The following is a 23,197-nucleotide window of genomic DNA, read 5'->3' as shown; positions in this document are numbered from 1 at the left end:
AGAGTTAATGTGATCCCTATCAAATTGCCCATGCCATTTTTCATAGAACTAGGACAAATAATCCTAAAATTTATATGGAACCATGAAGGACCCAGAATTGCCAAAGCAATCTTAAGGAAAAAGAACAAAGCAGGAGGCGTAACCCTCCCAGACTTCAGACAATACCACAAGGCTAGAGTAATCAAAACAGTAAAGGAGTTCCCCTATGGCTCAGTGGGTTAAGGATTTGGTATTGTCACTGCTGTGGCTTGGGTCACTGCTGTGGCACAGGTTTGACCCCTAGCCCAGGAACTTCTGCAGCCGTGGGCACAGCCAAAGATATGTAAAAACAAACAAACAAACAAACAAAAAAAAACCGCAACATGGTCTTGGCAAAAAAAATCACGGATCAATGGAACAGAACAGAAAGCCGAGAAGTAAACCCACACACCTATGGTCAATTAAACTTAGACAAAGGAAGCAAGAATATACAATGGGGAAAAGACAGTCTCTTCAGCAGGTGGTGCTCAGAAAGTTGGACAGCTACATGAAAGTCAATGAAGTTAGAACATACCCTCACACCACACACCAAAATAGCTCAAAATGGTTTAAAGACTTAAAACATAAGATATGACATGATAAAATTCCTGGAAAAGATCATAAGCAAAACATTCTCTGACATAAATTATACCAATGTTTTCTTAGGTCACTCTCCCAAGGCAATACAAATAAAAGCAAAAATAAAACAAATGGGACCTAATCAAATTTATAAGCTTTTGCACAGCAAAAGAAACCACGAACAAAACAAAAAGACAACCTACAGACTAGAAGAAAATATTTGCAAATGTGACCAACAAGGGCTTAATTTCCAACATATACAAACAGTTCATACAACTCAATAACAAAAAACAACCCAATAAAAAAAATGGACAGAAGGAGTTCCCACTGTGGCTCAGTGTGTTAAGAACCTGATGTTGTCTCCATGAGGATTCAGGTTCAATCCCTGGCCTTGCTTAGTGGGTTATGGACTCAGTGTGACCACAGCTGTGGCGTATGTTGCAGGTGTGGCTCGGATCCAGTGTTGCTGTGGCTATGGCACAGGCCTGCAGTTGTAGCTCTGATTCAACCCCTAGCCAAGAAACTTTCATATGCTGCAAATGCAGCCGTAAAAAAAAAGGGACAGAAGACCTAGATATACAGATGGCCAATAGGCACATGAAAAGATGCTCATCATTGCTAGTTATTAGAGAAATACAAATCAAAACTACTATGAGAAATCACCTTGTATTGCTCACTATGGTCATTATTAAAAAAGTCTACAGGATTTCCTGCTGTGGTGCAATGGGGATTGGTGTTGTCTCCAGAGCCCTGGGACACAAGTTAGATCCCCAGCCCAGCACAGTGGGTGAAGGATCTAGCATTGCAGCACCTGCAGTATAGGCTGCAGCTGTGGCTCAGGTTGCAACTGCAGCGCGGATCTGATTTCTGGCCCAGGAACTCCATGTACTGCAAGCTGGCCAAAAAGGGGGGAAAAAAGGTCTACAGATAAAAAATGCTGGGGAGGGTGTGGAGAAAAGGAAACCCCTCCTACAATGTTGGTGGGAATGTAAATTGGTACAGCCACTATGGAGAACAGTATGGAGGTTCCTCAAAAAACTAAAAATAAAATTGCCCTATGATTCAGCAATCCCACTCTTAGGCATATATCTGGACAAGACCAGAGTTTAAAAAGATACACACACCCCTATATTCACAGCAGCACTATTTACAATACCCAAAATATGAAAACAACTCAGAAATTCCTGTTGTGGTGCAGCGAAACAAATCTGACTAGTATCCATGAGGATGTGGGCTCGATCCCCGGCCTCACTCAGTGGGTTAAGGATCCAGTGTTGCTGCGAGCAGTGGTGTAGGACGGCAGCTGCAGCTTCAATTTGACCCCTGGCTTGGGAACTTCTACATGATGCAGGTGTGGCCCTAAAAAGCAAAAACAAAACAAAACAAAACAAAACAAAACAGGAGTTCCCGTCCTGGCTCAGTGGTTAATGAATCTGACTAGGAACCATGAGGTTGCAGGTTCAATCCCTGGCCCCCACTCAGTGGGTTAAGGATCTGGCGTTACCATGAGCTGCGGTGTAGGTCGCAGATGTGGCTCGGATACCGAGATGCTATGGCTGTGGTGCAGGCCGGCAGCTACAGCTCTGATTAGACCCCTAGCCTGGAACCTCCATATGCTGTGGGTGTGGCCCTGAAAAGACAACAACAAAACCAAAGCCAAAAAAAAAAACCCCAAAACCCACCAAAAAACAAACAAACAAACAAACCCAGAACTCAAATGTCCAGCAACAGATGAATGAAGAAAATGTGGTAATATATATAATGGAATACTACCCAGCCATAGAAAAGAATGAAATGCCATTTGCAGCAACATGGATGGACCTAGATTATCATACTAAGTGAAGTCAAGTCAGAAAGAGAAAGACAAATAGCAGATAGTATCACTTATATGTGTAATCTAAAACATGACACAAATGAACTTACCTACAAAATAGAAAACAGACACACAGACATAGAGAACAGACCTGTGGTTGCCAAGGTGGAGGGAGGGTGAAAAGAGGGATGGATTGGGAGTTTGGGATTAACAGATGCAAACTATTATGCATATGAGTTCCCACTCTGGCTTAGCAAGTTAAGAACCCAATGTAGTCTCCTTGAGGATGCAGGTTTGATCCCTGGCCTCACTCAGTGGGTCTGGTGTTGCTGCAAGCTTCAGCATAGGTCGCAGATGCAGGTCAGATCCAGTGTTGCTGTGGCTGCGGCTGTGGCGTAGGCCTCAGCTGCAGCTTTGATTCAGTCCCTACCCTGGGAACTTCCATATGCCACAGCTACGGCTATAAAAAGAAAAAAAACTATTGTGTCTGGAATGGATTAACAAGGTTCTATTGAATAGCACAGGAAACTATATTCAATATCCTGTAATAAACCATAATGGAAAAGAATATGAAAAAGAATGTATATGTATAACTGAATCACTCTTCTGCACAACAGAAAGTAACATATTGTAAATCAACTATACTTTAATAAATTAAAAAAAAATCTCAAAACCTTCAGTGGCTCCCGACTCCTCACAGCACAATTATAGACTCCTAGACTTAGTATCCAAGGCCCTCTATAATGTGGCCATGCTCACCTTTCCAATTTTATGTTCCTTACAGTCTCTTTCCTAGGGAAGGTGAGCCACTCATTGCTCCCCACTCACATGTCCTGGTGCTTTCCTGCACACTCCTTCCCTGCTATATCCACGTCATCTGTCTCTACCTGATACAGTGCTCAACACTGTAAATGACTCAAATAAACACTTACTGAATGAAGTGAATATCCAACTCCTCATGTGGATTATTAAATGGCTCTGAAGGTAATCCCCCCAAAGAGTGCTCCAAAAACATTCTGAGCAAGGGAATACGTAGCTAGTCTTCAACATGCATTTTGAGGATGAAGTTATGAAATGATGGAACAACAACTGATTTGTAGTAATGCCTACTGATTGCCTAAGAAGTACCTAGTGAATCAGGTACTGAGCCAGAAATGCACTAAAAATTCCAGGCTTCTCCAGTCTATCTAGACCACTGATTACAATGCTATAGTATTCCAGATAGAAGGCCTTGTGGTTCTGGATTTCCTTGGGTTTCTCTCTCAAGAATACCCAAGTTAAGGAGTTCCTTTGTGGTACAGCAAGGTTAAGGATCTGGCATTATCACTGCAGTGTCTCAGGCCACTGCTATGGTGTGGGTTAGATTCCTGCCCTGGGAACTTCCACATGCTGCAGGCTTGGCCAAAAAAAAAAAAAAAAAAAAGAAAGAAAGAAAAAGAAAAAGAAAAGAAAGAACATCCAAGTTAAAAACAAACACAACTTCTGGATATATATCTAGAAGTGAGATTGCTGGATCTTATGGTGGCTATACTTTTAATTTTTGAAGAACTGCATACTGTTTTCCATAGCGGCATTTTACATTTCTACCAACAATGTACCAGAGATCTAATTTCTCCACATCTTCACCAGCACTTATCTTTTTTATATATAATAGCCATCCTAGCAGATGTGAAGTGATATCTTACTGTAATTTTGATTTGCATTTCCCTGATGATTAGCAATGTTGAGCACCTTTATATATGCTCGTTGGCCATATACATCCAAAATAATTGTCAGGATCTCAAAGAGATACTGGCATTCCAATGTTCACTACAGCATTATTCACAACAGTCAAGATACAGAAACAACCCGAATGTCTATTTGATAGAATAATGGATAAAGAAAATATGGTAATATACACACCATGGAATATCACTCAGTCTTTAACAAGAAGGAAATCCTGTTATTAGTGACAACATGGATGAATCTGGAGGACATAAGGTAAAGTGAAATGAGCCAATCACAGAAGGACAAATACTGCATGATTCCACTTATATGAAGTTGCTAAAACAAACTCACAGAAGCAGACCATAGAATGGAGGTTGCCAGGGACTGGGAGGAGAGGAAAATGGGGAATTATTGTTCAATAAGTATAAATTTTAATTATTCAAGATGAATTAAGTTCTAGAGATATGCTATACAACATACTGTCTATTAACAATACCATATTGTGCATGTAAACATTTAAGAGGGTAGATCTCATCTTAGGTCTTTTTATCACAAAAAAAAAGAGGCACAAAGGAAACTTTTGGAGGTGATGGATATGTCCATTACCTTGACTGTAGTGATGGTTTCATGGGTATGTGTATACGTCCAAACTCATCCAAACGTATACACTGAAAATGTGCAGTTTTTATGTTGTATCTCAATAGAACTGCTAAAAAACATGTGATAAGTGATGATTATGTCATCATTATAAAGAATAAAGACATTCTAAGAATTTATGAGATCCTTCCTCCTCTGACAAAGAAAGTTAAGCCTAATACAACCATAAGCTGAGAATGTTTTCAAAGAATTGATGTGACGAAATTAGTTTAGATATATTAGGTTAAACCATATGAAACTGCCATTGTTGTAGGTAAAAATATTTGAGTATCAGCAATTTCATATGGTTCAATCTAATACTGCAGGATTTTACTCATGAACAAAAAGAAAAAAGAAAAGGCTCCTCCTTTGCTTCTCTTCTTTTGTTTCCAAAGCCCTCACACACTCTGGAAAATCTTAATTCCTATGAACTTTTGAGGACTCATAATAAACAAAGAAAGAATACATGAAGCCTCGCCTATACATACATTATTTCTTAGTTCAAAACACCTAGTTTCCTTTAGGACTTGTATTCCAGTTAACCAGATTCAAGGTAATTGGCCTGTGAGTCCCCAGTGGGGCTTTAGGTCTCTTTGCCTACGTCTCAAATGTCTAGGTCAGATTTGAGCACCCTCTTCCCATGATCCATTTACACATTGCAAATAGGCCATCACACCCAGGATTTCCGAATGCTCTTTAATGAAAGATGAGGTGGTTGACAAAAAGGCATCTGATCATTATCATCAGTGTAGGCTGGGGGCGGGAGGGCCTTGATTTTATTCTCATTTTTTTCTGCTTTTACTGCCCCAAAGTTGCAGCCAGCTGGCTAGAATATCATCTCTGGATCTCTTGTCAGTCAGAGCAGGAGAAGAAGCTTCATAGGCAGGCTTCCTAGCCTTATGTTTGTGGCTAGAGTGGTGAGGCAGTTGCCCTCCATCTTCCTGAACAGCCGCAACAAGACCCTGTGAGGAGGCGCAGGTGCTGCAACTAACTGGCACACTCCCAAGCCACAGTCAACACCACGTGTTCAGAACAGAGGCTCAATTTTAATCCTTCTGAGACACCATTTCAGGAATCAGCCAATACACGGACATGTAATCAATGTAATGCTCTTGTGTGCTCACGTGGGTCTTGAACTTATGAATTTTCTGCATTAAAATTTTTAGAATTTTCTGCATTGAAAGTTACCCAAGACAAATATAAATGCAATTTCTTTGAAAGTTACCCAAGACAAATATAAATGCAATCTCTTTTTAATAGTAAATGTTATTTCGTGAGAAACACTGAATACATAATTTCAGCTTCAATGGTCAGAAGATCCTGTGCTTTCAAGTTTACTGTTAGAAATGCAAAACAGGGACAGCAAAACTCCATCATCCCACCTCTGTTCCCGCAGTACAGGATGTTTTCCTCTTTCAAAGGTTTTTCTTTTAATAAGATCTTTCATCAAGTGTGTTTTCAATAACCATTTTTCTCTATTTCCTCAAGAAGATTTATAGCACGGTCTGATTAAGTTTTCCCTTAGGAAATATCATCCCTGATATGCAACGAAAGCAAAACAATGGTGGCAGATTATGGAAATAGTAATATTTTTACCAAGTGAAAAACTGTAAAACTCAAAAGTGCCCAAAATACCCCTAAAGCTACTAATAGTAATTTGAAATATCAGCAATTCACAGGAGGTAGACTGATAAAAAAGTTCTTTACTTACTGTTCTCCCCACATTTGAATTCAGAACCCCACATTCCTACTTTGACAGTTGATAGCATCCCGACCACCTAAAAAACAATTTCAGAGGGTTCCACTGCAGAAAATGTAAGTGATACTTGCTTTTGCATAAGCTGTCTCAGAAGTAAAGCAGGGAGGGGACTGAGTTTCACATGTTCACTCTTATAGAGCCCATCAAAGAACCCAATTTTTTTTATTTTATTTTTTTTTGCTGTACCTGTGGCATGAGGAAGTTCCGGGGGCCAAGGATCAAATCCATGCCACAGCAGTGACAATGCCAGATCTTTAACCCACTGAGCCACCAGGGAAATCCTCAATAAAGATTTTTTTTTTCATTTTTTTTATTACTCAAATGAATTTATCACATCTGTAGTTGTATAATGATCATAACAATCTGATGTCACAGGATTTCCATCCCACAGCCCAAGCACATTCCCCCCACCCCCAAACTGTCTCCTCCGGAGACCATAAGTTTTTTAATGTCTGTGAGTCAGCATCTGTTCTGCAAAGAAGTTCCGTCTGTCCTTTTTTCAGATTCCACGTGTCAGTGAAAGCATTTGATGTTGGTGTCTCATTGTATGGCTGACTTCACTTAGCATGATCATTTCTAGGTCCATCCATGTTGCTAAGAATGCTGGTATATCCTTCTTTTTGATGGCTGAGTAACATTCCATTGTGTATATGTACCACATCTTCTGGATCCACTCCTCTGTCAATGGACATTTAGGTTGTTTCCATGTCTTGGCTATCCTCAATAAAGATTAAAAATTTTTTTTTATTGGAGTATAGTTGATTTACAATATTGTATTAGTTTCAGGTGTACAGCAAAGTGAATTGAGAGCCCCTTTCTCTGCCCTAGTTCCTCGCCAGGCTCACTCTCTCCTTTGAAAATAAGTGTTGAAAAATATTTAACAATGGGGAGTTCCCATCATGATGCATCGGATGACTAGGAACCATGAGATTGAGGGTTCAATTCCTGGCCTCACTCAGTGGGTTAAGGATCTGGTGTTGCCACGAGCTGTGGTGTAGGCTGCAGATGTGGCTCGGATCTGATGTTGCTGTGGTTGTGGTATAGGCTGGCAGCTGCAGCTTCGATTCGACCCCTAACCTGGGAACCTCCAGGTGCAGCCCTAAAAAGACAAAAGACAAAAAAAAAAAATTAACAATGGTTTTCAAGGGTGCTGTATCGGGGGATCCCCAAGACCACCTCCAAGTTCTGTGATTCACTAGGAGGATTCACAGAACTCAGCATATAACCACACTCATCGCCAAGGATTTATTACAGTGAAAGGATACAAAGCAAAATCAGCAGAGGGAAAAGGCATATGGGATGAGATATAGGGGAGAACAGGCACAAGCTTCCAAGAGTCCTCTCCCAGTGGAGTTACACAGGATGCACCTAATTTCCCTAGCAACAAGTTGTGACAACACACGTGAAATGTTCAGTAGGGAAGCTCATCAGGGACTCAGTATCCAGGGTTTTGATTGGAGGTTGGTCACACAGGAACCCTCTGATTGGCAAATATCAAAGTTCTAGACCTCAAGAAGGAAAGCAGATGTTCAGCAGAAACTACCTTATTTATATAAACAGTTCAGGCACACTGAGCCACACTTATCAGTTCTGGGAATGGTGGGAACCCCCCTGAAAGTCAAGTTCCAGATGCCAGCCAAGGGACAACTTTTCAAAGTCAAGCCTGCTATGATAACACTTTTTTTTTTTCATGGATGCCAATCATTGGCCTGGCTGGGCACCAACATGTCCTGCCCAGACCTGGATGGGGTAAATAAAGCCATGAAAGTTTTCTGCACAGAGTACTAAGGGAGCAGAAATGGAGGAACACTTACCCTTTCCCATGGGCAGGAAGGACTGCTTCCTGGGAGAGGCAATGCCCGAAACAGGTCTGGACACATGACAGATACCTGGCGTGCCAAGACTTAAATCCCAACCAGGTGAGTGATCTTGGCTAGTTAATTAACTAGATTAAGCCGTAGGACATGCGTTACCCACATGGGCTATGGCTATCTATATGACTTCCTAACTTCTTGCCAAATCATGAGGCTTTACTAGAGGTGGTACCAACCTATCTCTCCAGCCCCACGTATGTCTCTCTCTGCCCCTTCAGTCTCTGTGATCCAAACATCCTGGCCTTCTTTCAGTGTCTGAAATATGCTCCTTCCTGCCTCCAAGGCTCTGTATATTCCACCTCTCTCCCCCAAATGCTCGTCATCAACCTTCCTACCTACTTCACATAGCTAACTTCTACTCATGTTAGATTTCAATCCAAAGAGCACTTCCTTAGGGCAGCCTTCCCTTACCTGCCCCAGAGTAGGTCAGAACCCCTGTGGTTTGCTTTCCAGCACCCATAATTTCTCCTTTATTACTATGAGCACATTAAAGTCCACTTTTTTTTTTAACACTTACACACTTTAAGAAGGCAGAGACTATAATTGTACTGTTTGCTGTAACAACCCCTGAGCCTAACACAGTGCCTATCACATAGTGGGCACTCAGCAAGTGTATGAAAGAGGAATGAATGAGGGCTCACTCAGTCCATGTGGTCTGGGTGAGGGCACTCTCTGCCCCCCCCATACACACCTCTTTCTTCTAAGGCACATGAACCAGGCTACATCAACAAGTCGCCCAAGAGTTTTGACAGAAGTACTGGAAAAGAAGCACTGCGCATCTACTGCAGGTGGCCTGCCTGAGAATGAGTGAAACTGACTCAGAGAAAAGCAAAGGTAGGAGAAAGAGAATCAGGGCTGTGATGAGTGAGAGGATACAGCCACTCCTAAAAGCAGCATCTATGTGTTATTCACTTAACAGTAAACTTTCTTTTTCTTTCTTAGGCTAATCTGAGTTGGGATCCTGACACATGTAACTAAGAATCCTACTATGAAAATGGTAATAGGAATAAGGCATGTAGCTGGTCCCAAAGAACAAGAGAAAGACCATCAGTAAACCTAACTTGTAACGACCTGAGCTGCTGGCCTAGGAAATCCCTATAGTTCCTTGAACTATGAACAGGTTTGGTTCTGATACAAGAAAAAAAGACGTATTGACTGGGGAGTAGAGCACAGGCATCCTGATGCTCATAATCCTAAAAATCATCTTGTTCCTCTCCTCAGGGCTAAAAAACTATTCGCAGCCGTAATAGAAGAAACACTTCCTTTCATCTATGAAAACTCACAGAAATCAGACCTCCCAAAAGACTGGAGAGAGGCAAAAATCCCCCCCCTTTTTTTTTCAAAGAGGTAGAAGGGGTGATCCCATCATGGCTCAGCAGAAACGAACTGACTAGTACCCATGAGGCCGCAGATTCAATCCCTGGCTTCCCTCAGTGGGTTAAAGATCTAGCATTGCCGTGAGCATGGTGTAGGCTGCAGATGTGGCTCAGATCTGGTGTTGCTGTGGTGTAGGCCAGTGATTACAGCTCCAATTCGATCCTTAGCCTGGGAACCTGGGAACTTCGGGTGCGGTACTGAAGAAAAAAAAAAAAAAAAGAGGTGGAATGTAATCTCTACAAATAAAAAGCTTCAGTCTCACTCCATACTAAATTCTAGATGAGATTAATAAAGCACTGGTTGGATAAGCATTCGAAAAAGAAAAAAATTGTCACTAACAGCCAGCATGGGCTTTCTAAAATCATGACACACCCAACTTACACCAGACTCCTTTCTGTTCTAGCCATTCAATTTATTCATTGGGATAATTCTTTACAGGTAGAGTATATGTGGTGCAGCTGACAAAATTTTCCAGGTGATAAGATGAAGAATTCCAGCTACAGACAGGTAAACCTGAAAAGTGTCTTGGGATGGGACAGAGAGCTATGCCTTTGGCCTGGTGCTGATCAAACTTTGATCGGTAATGTAGATGAATCTAAGGTTACTGTCCTAGGAGGAATAACATTCATCAGTGGAAAGGGGAGAATTCAGAAACTAATATGATAAGCAAAAACAGAATGAAATTTAACTAGAACATATGTAAAGCCACTGCAATTTTAAAAACTCCTAAATATAGGATGATAGATATTCAGTTTTCTATGCCAGCAAACACCCCCAGCTATTCAACTTGGGCTGAATTCAGAAATATATCATCTACCTCAGTTGGACAACAACTGGACAACCAACTTCCAGTCTGAGTATCACAGAGAAACAATGACTGACAAGAGTGAATTCAGAGACCCTTAAAAAAAAGTGAATTCAGAAAAGGGAACCAAGATTAGAAAAAGGGTTGGGAATCACGTCACACAAATGACAGGTGAAAGGGTGAGAATGTAAATTGGTATAGCCGCTTTAGATAGCAAAAACAGAATCCTATAAAACTGAAATTATTCATACCCTGCGACCCAGCAATCCTGTTTCTAGATATATATCCTGGAGAAATTCTCACCAATTTATACAACTACCAATATAAGACTGTTTATAAAAGCAAAATTCAGGAAGTCCTTAGGCTTCTATCAGTAGGAAAATGGACAGACAGAAAAAGTCTATAAGGGAAACTTTGCAGCCACTAAAACAATGATGTAGGTTTACTTATATATCAGGATGTGCTAAGTTTGCCAAATTAATAAAAGAAACCGAAAATCGGAGTGGCTTAACACAAGCAAAGGCCATTTATTTCTTATACTACATGTTTAAAAAGTGAGTTGGCAGTGAGGTTCAACGTAGTTATTCTCAGACCCAGGCTGACAGACCCTGTCTCTATTTGTGGGGGGAATGAATATCACATCAACTCTTAAAACTTCCATTTGGAAGTGTACCCATTACTTCTGCTGACATTTCATTGATGGAAACAAGTCACATGGCCACACCTAACTTCAAAAGGGACAGGACTACAATCCTATCATAAGCCCAAATGGCAGATAGCCAAAAATACTTTGTTATATATAATGATTAAGACAATATATAGTATGGAAAGATTAATACAAAAAATACAGAAAGATCTATGACATTTTGCTGTGTGGACAAAACATATAGACACATTCATAACAACATCATTTGTGTAAATTAAAACAGAAAACCAAAACAAATCTGTATGTTGTTTAAACATACCTATATATGCATGACACAGAGGAGGAAGACGACACTAGAAAGGGTGATCAAAAGGGAAATAACCATTTCTGTACTGTTTAAATTATTTAAGAAAAACATGACAAAATCTTAATTGTTGATAATTCTGGCTGACAGAGAATATGAGTGTTCATTATATTACTCTTTGAATTTTCCACTGCATTTAAAACCTTGAAATAAGCTGTTGAAAGAACCAGGAATTTTTTCTGGCCTGAGAAGATCACAGGTGGGAGAAAGGGGAATGGGAAATAGGAAAATAGATGGCTTTAACTATTTTGGACAAAGAAGATTTGGTCTGTGTGGTAATGGAGGGGAGGGCTGGGAACAATGGTGAGAGATCCTAGAAGGCAGATCTTGGCTTGGACATAAACAATGACTTATCATGGAAAGATGAGTGAGTAGCATCAAACACCTGTGGAGGAAAAATACATACTTTGGAGGAAAAAAGTGGTCAAGAATCACACAATTGCCTGTCTGACAGAATATTATGGAGAGGATTCTTGCACTGGGAATTTGGTGATCCCCAAGGTCCTTCCAATCCTCAGGTTCCATCGCCATGGGACCAGAGACTCACAGGCTCTGGAAAATGCAGTAGTTATACCAAGACAAGTTTTAAAAAAATAATGCAATAATCTCAAATCGATACAGCCTTTAAAGATTTTATCTGGGAATATTTCAGAGTTCCCATCGTGGCTCAGTGGGTTAAGGATCCAGCGTTGCCGTGAGCTGTGGTGTAGGTCAAAGACGCGGCTTGGATCCTGCGTTGCTGTGCCTGTGGTGTAGGCCGGCGGCCACAGCTCCGATTAGACCCCTAGCCTGGGAACCTTCATATGCTGTGGGTGCGGCCCTAGGAAAAAAAAAAAAGAATAATTCACTTAATTAGGCCTGAAAATTATTACAGGTACGGGGAGTGGGGTGTTTATAAGAACTCTACTGGCCCTAAATAAAGTTCACTTTAATTCTCACGCCTTGGTCAACTTCAGGTACATAATTAAATCAGTATTACTTATAGAACGGTTGCCTATTTAATCAGTTTCTGTGACTTACTAGCTTTTTTAGTATCAAAGTCAAACTGCTCCCATAGCTAAAGAGATCTTCACCAGAAACATGCCACTGAAATGAATATTACTGTGTAAAATGAAAAAGTAGGAGTAAGTAGGAATAATGAGTGTTTTCTTTTTAACTAGGTGCCTTGGCTACTGCCAAAAGAAAAAATAAAAATCTTAGCAGTGGAAAACAAGTATCATTGACCTGTCCTTGTGTGAGGAGCGCCAGTCTGGCATAAAAACAGTGGGTCAGAACTCATTCTGCTCCCTGCTGCTGCCTTGCTCCCAGACAAGATAATGAATTTTAGTGGGAGTAAATGAGACAACATGCTGTACCTGAGGATTTTCTTTCCAAAAGGTACCATATCTTTTGTACCTACAAGTTTATCTGTACATGGCCCAGAAGGTTATGAGTTGAGCAGCCTTTATATGCCTAGAACCTGATGGATCTGAAGAGACACCTGGGAAGCCTATTGTGGTTTTTAAGGAATGTTGTTTCCACCATAAAAATACTGAAAGCATGCTGCAACATAAAAACATGTGCTTTGCCCATGTGTTTTTGCCCTTTTAGGATTTCCTTCCTGCAGTGATTCTGTACCATACTAACAATAGGAAATGCTGGCATAAAGGTAACTGTTATTTAGTAGTTTCTCCCTATTAAATTTCAAGATTAACAGCAAATAAAACAAAACAAAACAGCTCAGAAAGCTCTGATATAGTCCCAAGTGAATGAGGTTAGTGTGGCCTGAATACTACCTTCCTTCTAGACTGATAATTTCTGGCTGTGCTGGCGCTTCACGTGGCCTGGCCCCCCTATCACCAGAAATACTATATGAGAGAAAAAGCCTTAATATGCTGGAAAAGCAGCTCACTAGACCACCACAATGTCTTGCAGGGACTGAGGTCTGGCCCTAATCTATAAGCAAAAGCTGATTACTCACTCCCCACCACCCTAACCTACTTACATCCTAAGACGTCACAGGGCAGTGTAATCGTCCTTGAAAGATAGAGTCTGGGATAAAATATAAGAATGTAATGTTCAGAAGAGGGTATGGGAAACCAGAGACAAACGGGAGGGAGGAGGAGAAAGGAGTTGATGAATGAAGTCCTGAGGGGCAAAGGTTAACTGAAAAACAGCAGGACAGAAGTAAGAGAATGTGACAAAGAGGCAGGGCCAAGGAAAACAAGGAGGTCAATGATATGCTGCATGAGGACAAAGAACTGTGCTTCCGGATGAGATTACCATGTATGTCTTCAGAAAAGTGGCTTTGTTTTTCAGGTCATCATTCTGCCAATAGTGCAGCTCCTCTGCTTACACTTAGAAACTTTTGTCCACTTAACTTCACCAAACGCTGCATCTTCATAACTATTATTTCAGAGATATAAACATTTTGAGGAGTTGAGGAAACCAATCTAAAACACCACTTAGGAGTTTGGGTGCAGCCAATAAACAAATAAATAAATAGGAACACTGCTTAAAATATCAGTTAAAATGAATCTATCTACAAAACAGAAACAGACTCACACACATACAGAACAAGGGAGGGAGGAGGGAGTGGGATGGACTGGGAGTTTGGAGTTAGTAGATGCAAACTATTACATTTAGAATGGATTTTGGCAATGAGGTCCTACTGCATAGCACAGGGAACTATATCCAATCTCTTGGGATAGGCCATGATGGAAGATAACATGAGAAAAGGAATGTATATACATGTAGGACTGGGTCACTTTGCTGTATAGCAAAAATTGGCACAACCCTGAAAATCAACTATACTTGGTGGTGGATACAAACTGTTACACTTAGAATGGATGGGCAATGGGGTCCTACTGTACAGCACAGGGAACTGTGGATGACTGGGTCACTTTACTGTACAACCAAAAAAAGTAGGAGTTCCCATTGTGGCTCAGTGGTAATGAACATGACTAGTATCCATGAGGATCCAGGTTCCATCCCTGGCCTTGCACAATGGGCTAAGGATCCGGTGTTGCCACGAGCTGTGGTGTAGGTCACAGATGCGGCTCAGATTCTGCGTTGCTGAGGCTACTGCAGCTCCCAGTCGACTTCTAGCCTGAGAACTTCCACATGCCACCAGTGCGGCTCTAAAAAGCAAAAACAAAAACAAACAAAAAAAAAGTTTTAAAAAATCCAATTAAAAAAATCAGTTAAGACTTCTGGTTCCAGGTAAAATGAAATCAACACATCCACCTTTCTGTCCACTGAAAGCAACTGTAAAATCTTTACAGAATGCATGGGAAGCTATTAGATTCAGCAGGCGAATCAGGGAAGAATATCAAAATGCCTGGTACAAATGAACTGGTAGTGACTTTACTATTTTTTCTCTCCAGGATTCTCTGGTCTGAAAATACAACAAAACCTGAAAGTGAGGTTTTAGAGCACATGTTCTGGCTCAAGGTGCTTTTTTTGGAAAAGGGAACTACTATAAGAGAGACTGCGGGGCAGGGGTGGGAATCCCCTGGGGTTTTCTCTCCATTTTTTTCCCTTCTCTCATGCTCAGAAAATCCCACGGTGGAAGTTGTGGCAGCAGCGACGAAACTGATTGGCAGAAGAAAACTGTAGGAGTGAAAAACTCTCAAGGGAGAGGAACATTCCATTCCATTTGGTGCAACTATAGCTAGCTCCAAAAAGGCAAAGCCACATACCATTGTTTTTTACTTTCTCTGTCAGTCTGACCCTTGTGCCCTAGAGGCAGTGCATCATGAAAGTGGGTGGCTTCCAACTAGAGGACCAAAAAAGAAAGCTCTGGAATACCAGAAAGTACCATGGAGAAAACAAAGAGGGGAGAGCTCAGGAAAGCAAACCTATAAAGCTGCTAATGAACAATTCTGATCATCCCCCATCTGTGCATATGTGGATTCGATCCTAATAAGCATGTCAAATACTTTGAGAACTGAGCTAAGTAAGAGACAAACACTCAGGTCTCAGACTGACCGCTGGGCGTCAGACATAGGACAGATCTGAATAGCACTGCAAAGGCACTGAATATTGAACTCCTATCAGAACTACAGCCCAGAGAAAGTGAGCTGGAACTTGCAGTCTGAACCTAACCAGGTCAACTGACTGCTAAACAAATAATCAACATTCTCCACTGGACTGAAACAAAGTCCAGAGTTTAATTACAAAATATTCAAAATGTCCAGGATAAAATCCAAAACTAGCTGGTATGCAAAAAACAAAAATATCAATTCACACAGGAAAAGACAATCAATAAATGACAACGAGATGACATAAATGTTGAAATTATCTAACAAGTACGTTAAAACAGCTATTATAAAAATGCTCAAACGAGCAATCACCGAACTTGAAAACTCTTGAAATAAGGTTAAACAGAAATTTATTGGCAAAGTACAGAGAAGATAAAACCAAATTAAAACTTTAGAACTGGAAAAGAAAATAACTGAAATAAAAAATTCAGGAATTCCCGTTGTACTGCAGCAGAAACGAATCCGACAAGTAACCATGGGGTTGTGGGTTTGATCCCTGGCCTTGCTCAGTGGGTTGAGGATCTGGCATTGCCATGAGCTGTGGTGTAGGTTGTGGACATGGCTTGGGGTCTGGCATTGCTGTGGCTGTGGCATAGGCCAGCAGCTGTAGCTCCATAAGACCCCTAGGCTGGGAATCTCCATATACCGCAGGTGCGGCCCTAAAAAGACAAAAATAAAATAAAATAAATTAAACTGGAAGAACACAATAGCAGAATGGGAGGAGGTATTGAAAATGAAAACAAACAAACTAGCCAATTTAAATAAGAGAAAAAAAGGGGGGGAGAACAAAGCCTCAGGAACTTGCAGGATAACAATAAATGATCTAACATTTGTGTAACTGGAATCTAATACAGAGAAGAAAAAGTGTGATGCTGAAAAATATTTGAAGAAAAGAGTTGAAAATTGCCAAGATGAGAGAATACCAAACATAATCTATACAATGAAATCTACACCCAGACACATCATAAACTGATGAACTAAACACAAAGAAGTGAAACAAACAATTCAAAACTAAAACAGAATTCAACATCCTACTGTTGAAAATGGATAGAACAACTAGAAAGAAAAGCAAGAAAGAATATAAAAAAGTATTACCAAACACTGACCTAGTTGGTATTTACAAAACATTCCTCCCAAGATAAGCAAAATACACATGCTTTTCAAGTGCATATGGAACATTCTCCAGGAATTGGTGGGACTACTGGAAAACAGTTTGGACAGTTTCTTTAAGAGGTTAAACATAAATTTACCCTAATAATCCAGCAATTCTACTCCTAGGAATCTACCTAAGAGAAATGAAAACATATGCCTAACACAAGGACATATACATGAATGCTGACAGTAGCACTATTCATGAGAACCAAAAACTGGAAACATCTCAAATGTCCATCCACAGAGAATAGATAATCATAATGTGGTAAACCCGTATGATGTAATACTACTCAACAATAAAGAAGAATGAGTTATTGATACACGGCACGTCCATGAATGAATCTCACAAGCATTATGCTACCTGAAAGAAGCCAGACAGAAAAGAACATATAGTGTGTGATTCTATTTATACAAAATGTCCACAAAAGGCAAATCTATAGAGACAGAAAGTAGATTAGTGGTGGCCTAGGGCGTGGGGGAGGGGAACTGAGTGATGGCACATGGGCACAAAGAATTGTACTGGAGTGATGGAAACATTCTAAAACTGGATTATGTAGTTGGTAAATTTACTAAAAAGCATTAAATTTATGTTTACTTTGTGACATGTAAATTATACCTCAATAAAGTTGTCATCTTAAGAATGCCATACAAATGAAATGATTTGGTATATAAACTTTGGAGATTGGCTTTTTTTACATTCAGCATAATGCTCCTGAGATCCATCCAAGTTGTTCCAAGTATCAATAATAGTTCATTACTTTTATTCCATTATATGGATGTACCACAGTCTGTTTAACCATTTACCTACTGAAGGACATGTGGGTTGTTTCCAGTTTTTGGTTATTATAAATAGAGCTGCTATGAACATTCCTGTATGAATGTATAAAAAGGATACTCTTAAGAGTGAAAAGACGCTCAGACTAAAATGGACTCATAGCCAAGTTACATAATGAACTCTAATAAATTAATAAGAAGACAGATGACTCAATAGAAAAATGGCAACAGTCTTGAACAGGCTCTTCACAAGAGAATATTCAAATGGCAATAAATTATGAAAAAATGTTCAACAGTATTAGGCATCAGAGAAATACAAATTAAAACCACAATAAGACTTGCAAAAAAACCCCAAGATGTCCATCAACAGAACAGATAAAAAGAAACTTTGGTACATTCATACAATGAAATGCTCAGAAACCACCTGACCCACCTGAGAAACTTAAATTTCAATGAGTAACAGAAGTTAACTTGGACCTAAAAAATACGTAAATATGTGCATAGTACAGATGTGGCTCATTTGGCCCTTGAGATGGACAAGAAGAGGTTAGGAGAAACACGCCATGGACATCTCAATTGATTTCTGATGCCGGCTGGCAAGGCAGGTCTGTAAGCCCAGAGGAAAGGCCCACCTATAAGGGTCTGAGTTGGGCTTTCCTCTTAAAAGTGATCAGCCACTTCCTCTCACCACAGAGAAAAAAACTTGACAAAAGAAGCCTACAGAAAGTCACCTAGGTAACTGGGCCAGGGATCAAACTTGTACCACAGTAGTGAAGGTAATTAGACCTATTAAAAAAACCCAACAGGGAAGCGGGAAAACAGAATTTAAATAACAGCCTTTATCTCATCCAGCCAAGAAAACCTCCCTAAGCCCCTCACACTTGGGCCTCAAGTGCCTCCAACTGTCGATCTTCTTCAAATAACCAGGTAGAAACAGCTCTGGCTTTTCTTTCAATCATTTCTCTTGATCTGAAAGGCTAATTTTATTTTATTTTTTTGCCTATTATTTATTTAAGTTCCCCCTCAGCTTTATTGACAAAATTATATTTAAAGTGTACAATGTGATGCTTTGATATACCTGTACACTATAAAAGGATTCCCACCATCAAGTTAACACATCCATCACTTCACATGGTTACTTTTTTTTCCTTTTAATTCTTTTTGGTCTTTTTAGGGCCATACCCACGGCATATGGAGGCTCCCAAGGGTTGAATCGGAGCTGTAGCTGCACCCCACCAGATCCGAGCCATGTCTGTGACCTACACCACAGCTCACAGCAACACTGGATCCCCAAACCCCTGAGCAAGGCCAGAGATCAAACCCACATCCTCATGGATACTAGTTGGATTTGCTTCTGCTGCACCACAATGGGAACTCCCCAAAGGGCAAACTGTAAATTAACAGCATAGTGCCGCAGAATTGAAAATATTTAATACATGCCAATAGACTAGTACTGGAATCAGTTAATAATCCTTATCTTCTACTTTCTTACACCTATGACAGTTACTCAAACAGCGAATTCTGAATTCTATCTACCATTTTCACACTCAATTCACTGGACATTGTTCTAAACAAGGAGTTAGCAAACTTTCTCTGTAGAGGGCCAGACAATATATCTTTTTCTTTGCAGGCTATTCAGACTCTGTCTTAACTATTCAACTCTGTCATTACAACATAAAAGAAACCACAGACAATATGTAAACAAATGGACATAGCTGTGTTCCAATAAAACTTCACACATAGACACTGAAATCTGAATTTCATATGATTTTCGTACGTCATGAAATACTATTCTTCATTTGATTCTTTTTCAACCAGTCAAAACCAGAAAAATCCATTTTTAGCTTATGGGCTGTATTAAAATAGGCAGTGGGCCAGATTTGGCTGGCAGGCTACAGTGTGCCAATCCCTGCTCAAACCAAGATTTGATGCTTCCCTGAAGGAATTTAAAATTTCAGATTTAGATTGATTTTTAAAAAAGTAGACATTTCAAACCAGCATCTCACCATAAACTTTACATTCAAGTTTCAGACTGGGAGGAGGGTCAAATTCTGTAAGTGCACAGAAACATATTATAATAGTGTAAACAGAATTTGAAAACTAACTTATAGACCTGCAACTTACTAGGTGTGTAAAGCTACAAAACTCACTCTCTCTGAGGCTCAACTCTGTCCATTCTAGTCCATCTGCAACAATCTTCCACATCACTGAAAGGGAATAGGAGTTACAACTATAATTTACTAAACTTACGTTAAATTCTGTCTGGGATATACAGAAAAATTTCTATTTCTACTGTGTATAGGTCCCTATGAAGCAAAGATACTTTCAAAAGAAGTCTTTTATCATTACTATTCCAATCTATTCTAGATCTAGAGCCTACTTATGAGACTTTGAATAGCCTGAGCAGTGAAAAACCCCAAACAGAATAAATCCAAAGAAACCCATATCTGGACATACTCAAATCAAACTGCTTAACATAAAAAGAAAGAAAAAATCTTGAAAGCAGCCAGAGAAAAACATATTATCTTATAGGGATATAACAATTTGAATTACTGTGGATTTTCTTCTCTCTTTAGGGCTGCATCCATGGCACATGGAAGTTCCTGGAGCTAGGGGTTGAAATGGAGTGGCAGCTGCCAACCTATGCCACAGCCACAGCAATGCCAGATCCAAGCCACATCTATGACCTATGCTGCACTGTGTGCCAACACTGAATCCTTAACCCCACTGAGCAAGGCCAGGGAGCGAACCTGTGTTCTCATGAATACTAGCTAGGTTCTTAACCTGCTGAGCCAGGGGAGTTCCCAGTGTGGAAACCTATGCCACAGCCACAGCAATGCCAGGGAGCGAACCTGTGTTCTCATGAATACTAGCTAGGTTCCCAGTGTGGAAACCTATGCCACAGCCACAGCAAAGGCCAGGGAGCGAACCTGTGTTCTCATGAATACTAGCTAGGTTCTTAACCTGCTGAGCCAGGGGAGTTCCCAGTGCTGCCAACCTATGCCACAGCCACAGCAATGCCAGATCCGAGCCACATCTATGACCTATGCTGCATTGTGTGCCAACACTGAATCCTTAACCCCACTGAGCAAGGCCAGGGAGCGAACCTGTGTTCTCACGAATACTAGCTAGGTTCTTAACCTGCCGAGCTAGGGTAGTTCCCAGTGTGGATTTTTTTAATTGGAAACCATGGAGTCAGAAAGAAATGGCAAGACATGTCTGAAGAGTGTGTGTGTGTGTGTAGGGGGAACCTGTCAACACATAAATACTATACCCAGCAAAAATACCCTTCAGGAACGAAAATTTATAGCCAGCAGTCTACTTGAAAAGAATTGCTAGAGGAAGTTCTTCAGACAGTTCGGAGATAACAGCAGGAAGAAATGTAGCACATTAGGAATGAAAGAACAGCAACATAAATGGTGATGTTTGAGTAGATATGATAGACTGTTCTTCTCTTGAATTCTTTAAAATACGTTTGGCAGCTGATAAGAATGTGTGAAGGGATTTTCATTATGTGTAGATATAATATATAAGACAACTATAACATAAAGAGGTGAGGGTAAAGGGACCTATAGGATATAAGGTTTCTGCATTCCCCCTGAAGTGGTAAAGTATTGATTATAAGCAGACTCTGCAAAGCTAAAAATTACATTATAATCCCTAGAGCAACCACAAATAATATGCAGAGATAAACTCAAAAATTATGAATTAAAAAAATAGATGGAGTTCCTGTCGTGGCGCAGCAGAAACTAATCCGACTAGGAACCATGAGGCTGTGGGTTTGATCCCTGGCCTCGCTCAGTGGGCTAAGGATCCGGTGTTGCCATGAGCTGTGGTGTAGGTTGCAGACACAGCTTGGATCTAGCCTTGCTATGGCTCTGGTGTAGGCCAGCAGCAACAGCTCCAATTAGACCCCTAGCCTGGGAACCACCATATGCTGAGGGTGCAGCCCTATAAAGACAAAAGACAAAAAAAAAAAAAAAAAAAAAAGATGAAGTAAAATAAGGACTAAAAATGTTCAAATAACCCAAAAGGCAGGAAAGTGGAAAAAAGTGGGAAATAACAACAGAGATAACACAAAGGAAATAGTAAAACGGTAGGCTTAAACCAACCATATCAATAACTACATTAAGTGTAATGGTCTAAACATACAATTAAAAGAGATTGTCAGAACAGATTTAAAAAACATGACCCCACTACAAACTGTCTATAAGAAAGTCCTTTTAAACATAATGACATAGGCAGATGAAAAGTAAAAGATAAAAAAAGATATGATGCAAATGATGATCAAAAGAAAGGATTAAGGACTTCCGTGGTGGTCTAGCAGTTAAGGATCTGGCATTGTCACTGCTGTGGCTCCAGTGACTGCTGTGGTGCTGGTTCGATCCTTGGCCCTGGAACTTCTGGCCCTGGAACTTCTGCATGCTGTAGGCAAAGCCAAAAACCCCACAAAAACAAAAAGAAAAAAGAATTCATAGCAAAGAAAATTACAAGGATAAAGTGGGATATAGAGGGACATGGCATAATGTTAAAGGATTATCTAACTCACCCAAAAGACTCAGCAATCCTAAATGTGTAAATGCCTAACAACAGTGTTTCAAAATATGTAAAGCAAAAACTGTCAGATCTGAAATCAGAAGCAGAAAAACCCACAATTATCGTTAGAGGCTTCAACATTCCTCTTTAATTAACACATAGAACTAGTAGAAAATCAGCAAGAATATGTAAGAACTAAACACCATTGTCAACTAAGGGGAATTAACTGACATGTACAGAACACTGTGCCCAACAATCACAGAATACATATTCTTTCAATAAGATAGAACACATCCTGGGTCACGAAACAAACCTCAAATATAAAGGAATTGAAATCATAAAGAATATGTTCCCTGACTATGGAGGAAACAAAATAGAAATCAACAACAAAGAAATAAAGAAGAAAACTCCAAATGTTTGGATATTAGATAGCATACATCTAAATAATCCATTAATCAAAGAGAAACTTTTAAGGAAAATTAGGAAATATTGAGAATTAGAGAGAATGAAAACACAACATAACTCAATTTGTGGGCTACAGCTGAAGCAGTGCTTAGAGGGAAATTCATAGCAGCAAATGCTCCTTTAGGGGAAAAAAAAAGAGTCTCAAATACAGTTGACCATTGAATAATGCAGGCATTAGGGATGCCAAACCTCTGTGCAGTGGAAAATTCATGTCTTACTGTCTGTCCTCCGTACCCGTGCTTCCTCCATAACCTCGTTTCCTCTCTGCTGTCCACATCTGTGGATTCAACCAACCATGTGGACTGTGTAATACTGCTGAAAAAAAAAAAAAAACCACATATAAGTGGACCTGTGCAGTTCAAATCCCTGTTGTTCAAGGGTCAACTGTAATTTACACTTTCACCTCAGGAAACTAGAAAAAGGGCAAAATAAACCCAAAGCAAGCAGAAAAAGGAAATAAAGTAGAAATCAGTGAAGCTGAAAACAGACAACAGAAAAAAAAAATCAATGAAAATATAAGCTGGTTCTTTGAAAACATCAATAAAATTGATAAACCTCTACTTTGAGCGAACACTCAAAGTACCAATATCAGGAATGAAAGAGAGTATCACGATAGACCCCACAGAAAAAAATAATAAGGGGATGCTATCATGAATAACTCTATACACAT

General features: G+C 40.0%; 1 protein-coding gene across 30 annotated transcripts in view; it reads right to left on the bottom strand.

The window, feature by feature from the left end:
* The window catches only part of JADE3 (jade family PHD finger 3), a 134,385-nt gene that overhangs the window by 84,955 nt on the left and 26,233 nt on the right, over positions 1 to 23,197 (bottom strand). For 2 of the 30 annotated variants that reach the window (XM_085007769.1, XM_085007767.1), the window contains exons 2-3: positions 22,717 to 22,842; positions 6,465 to 6,531 (exon numbers count right to left, since the gene is read on the bottom strand). The exons of 2 other annotated variants lie outside the window; for them this stretch is intronic. In XM_085007769.1, the coding sequence (XP_084863895.1) occupies positions 6,465 to 6,522 (58 nt within the window). In that variant the 5' untranslated portion in view covers positions 6,523 to 6,531; positions 22,717 to 22,842. Of the gene's footprint in view, positions 1 to 6,464; positions 6,532 to 13,840; positions 13,964 to 19,676; positions 19,734 to 22,075; positions 22,154 to 22,585; positions 22,646 to 22,716; positions 22,843 to 23,197 lie in introns of all 30 variants that reach the window. 26 more of the 30 variants (XM_085007777.1, XM_085007776.1, XM_021080378.2 and 23 more) reach the window with 16 other exon arrangements.

The sequence above is a fragment of the Sus scrofa genome, chromosome X (assembly GCF_054392235.1).
Source record: "Sus scrofa isolate SSC_HxYL_T2T_F1_AM1 chromosome X, Sscrofa_HxYL_maternal_Yorkshire_Landrace_v2.0, whole genome shotgun sequence".
NCBI lineage: Eukaryota > Metazoa > Chordata > Mammalia > Artiodactyla > Suidae > Sus > Sus scrofa.
This window is presented reverse-complemented; position numbering and strand designations above follow the sequence as displayed.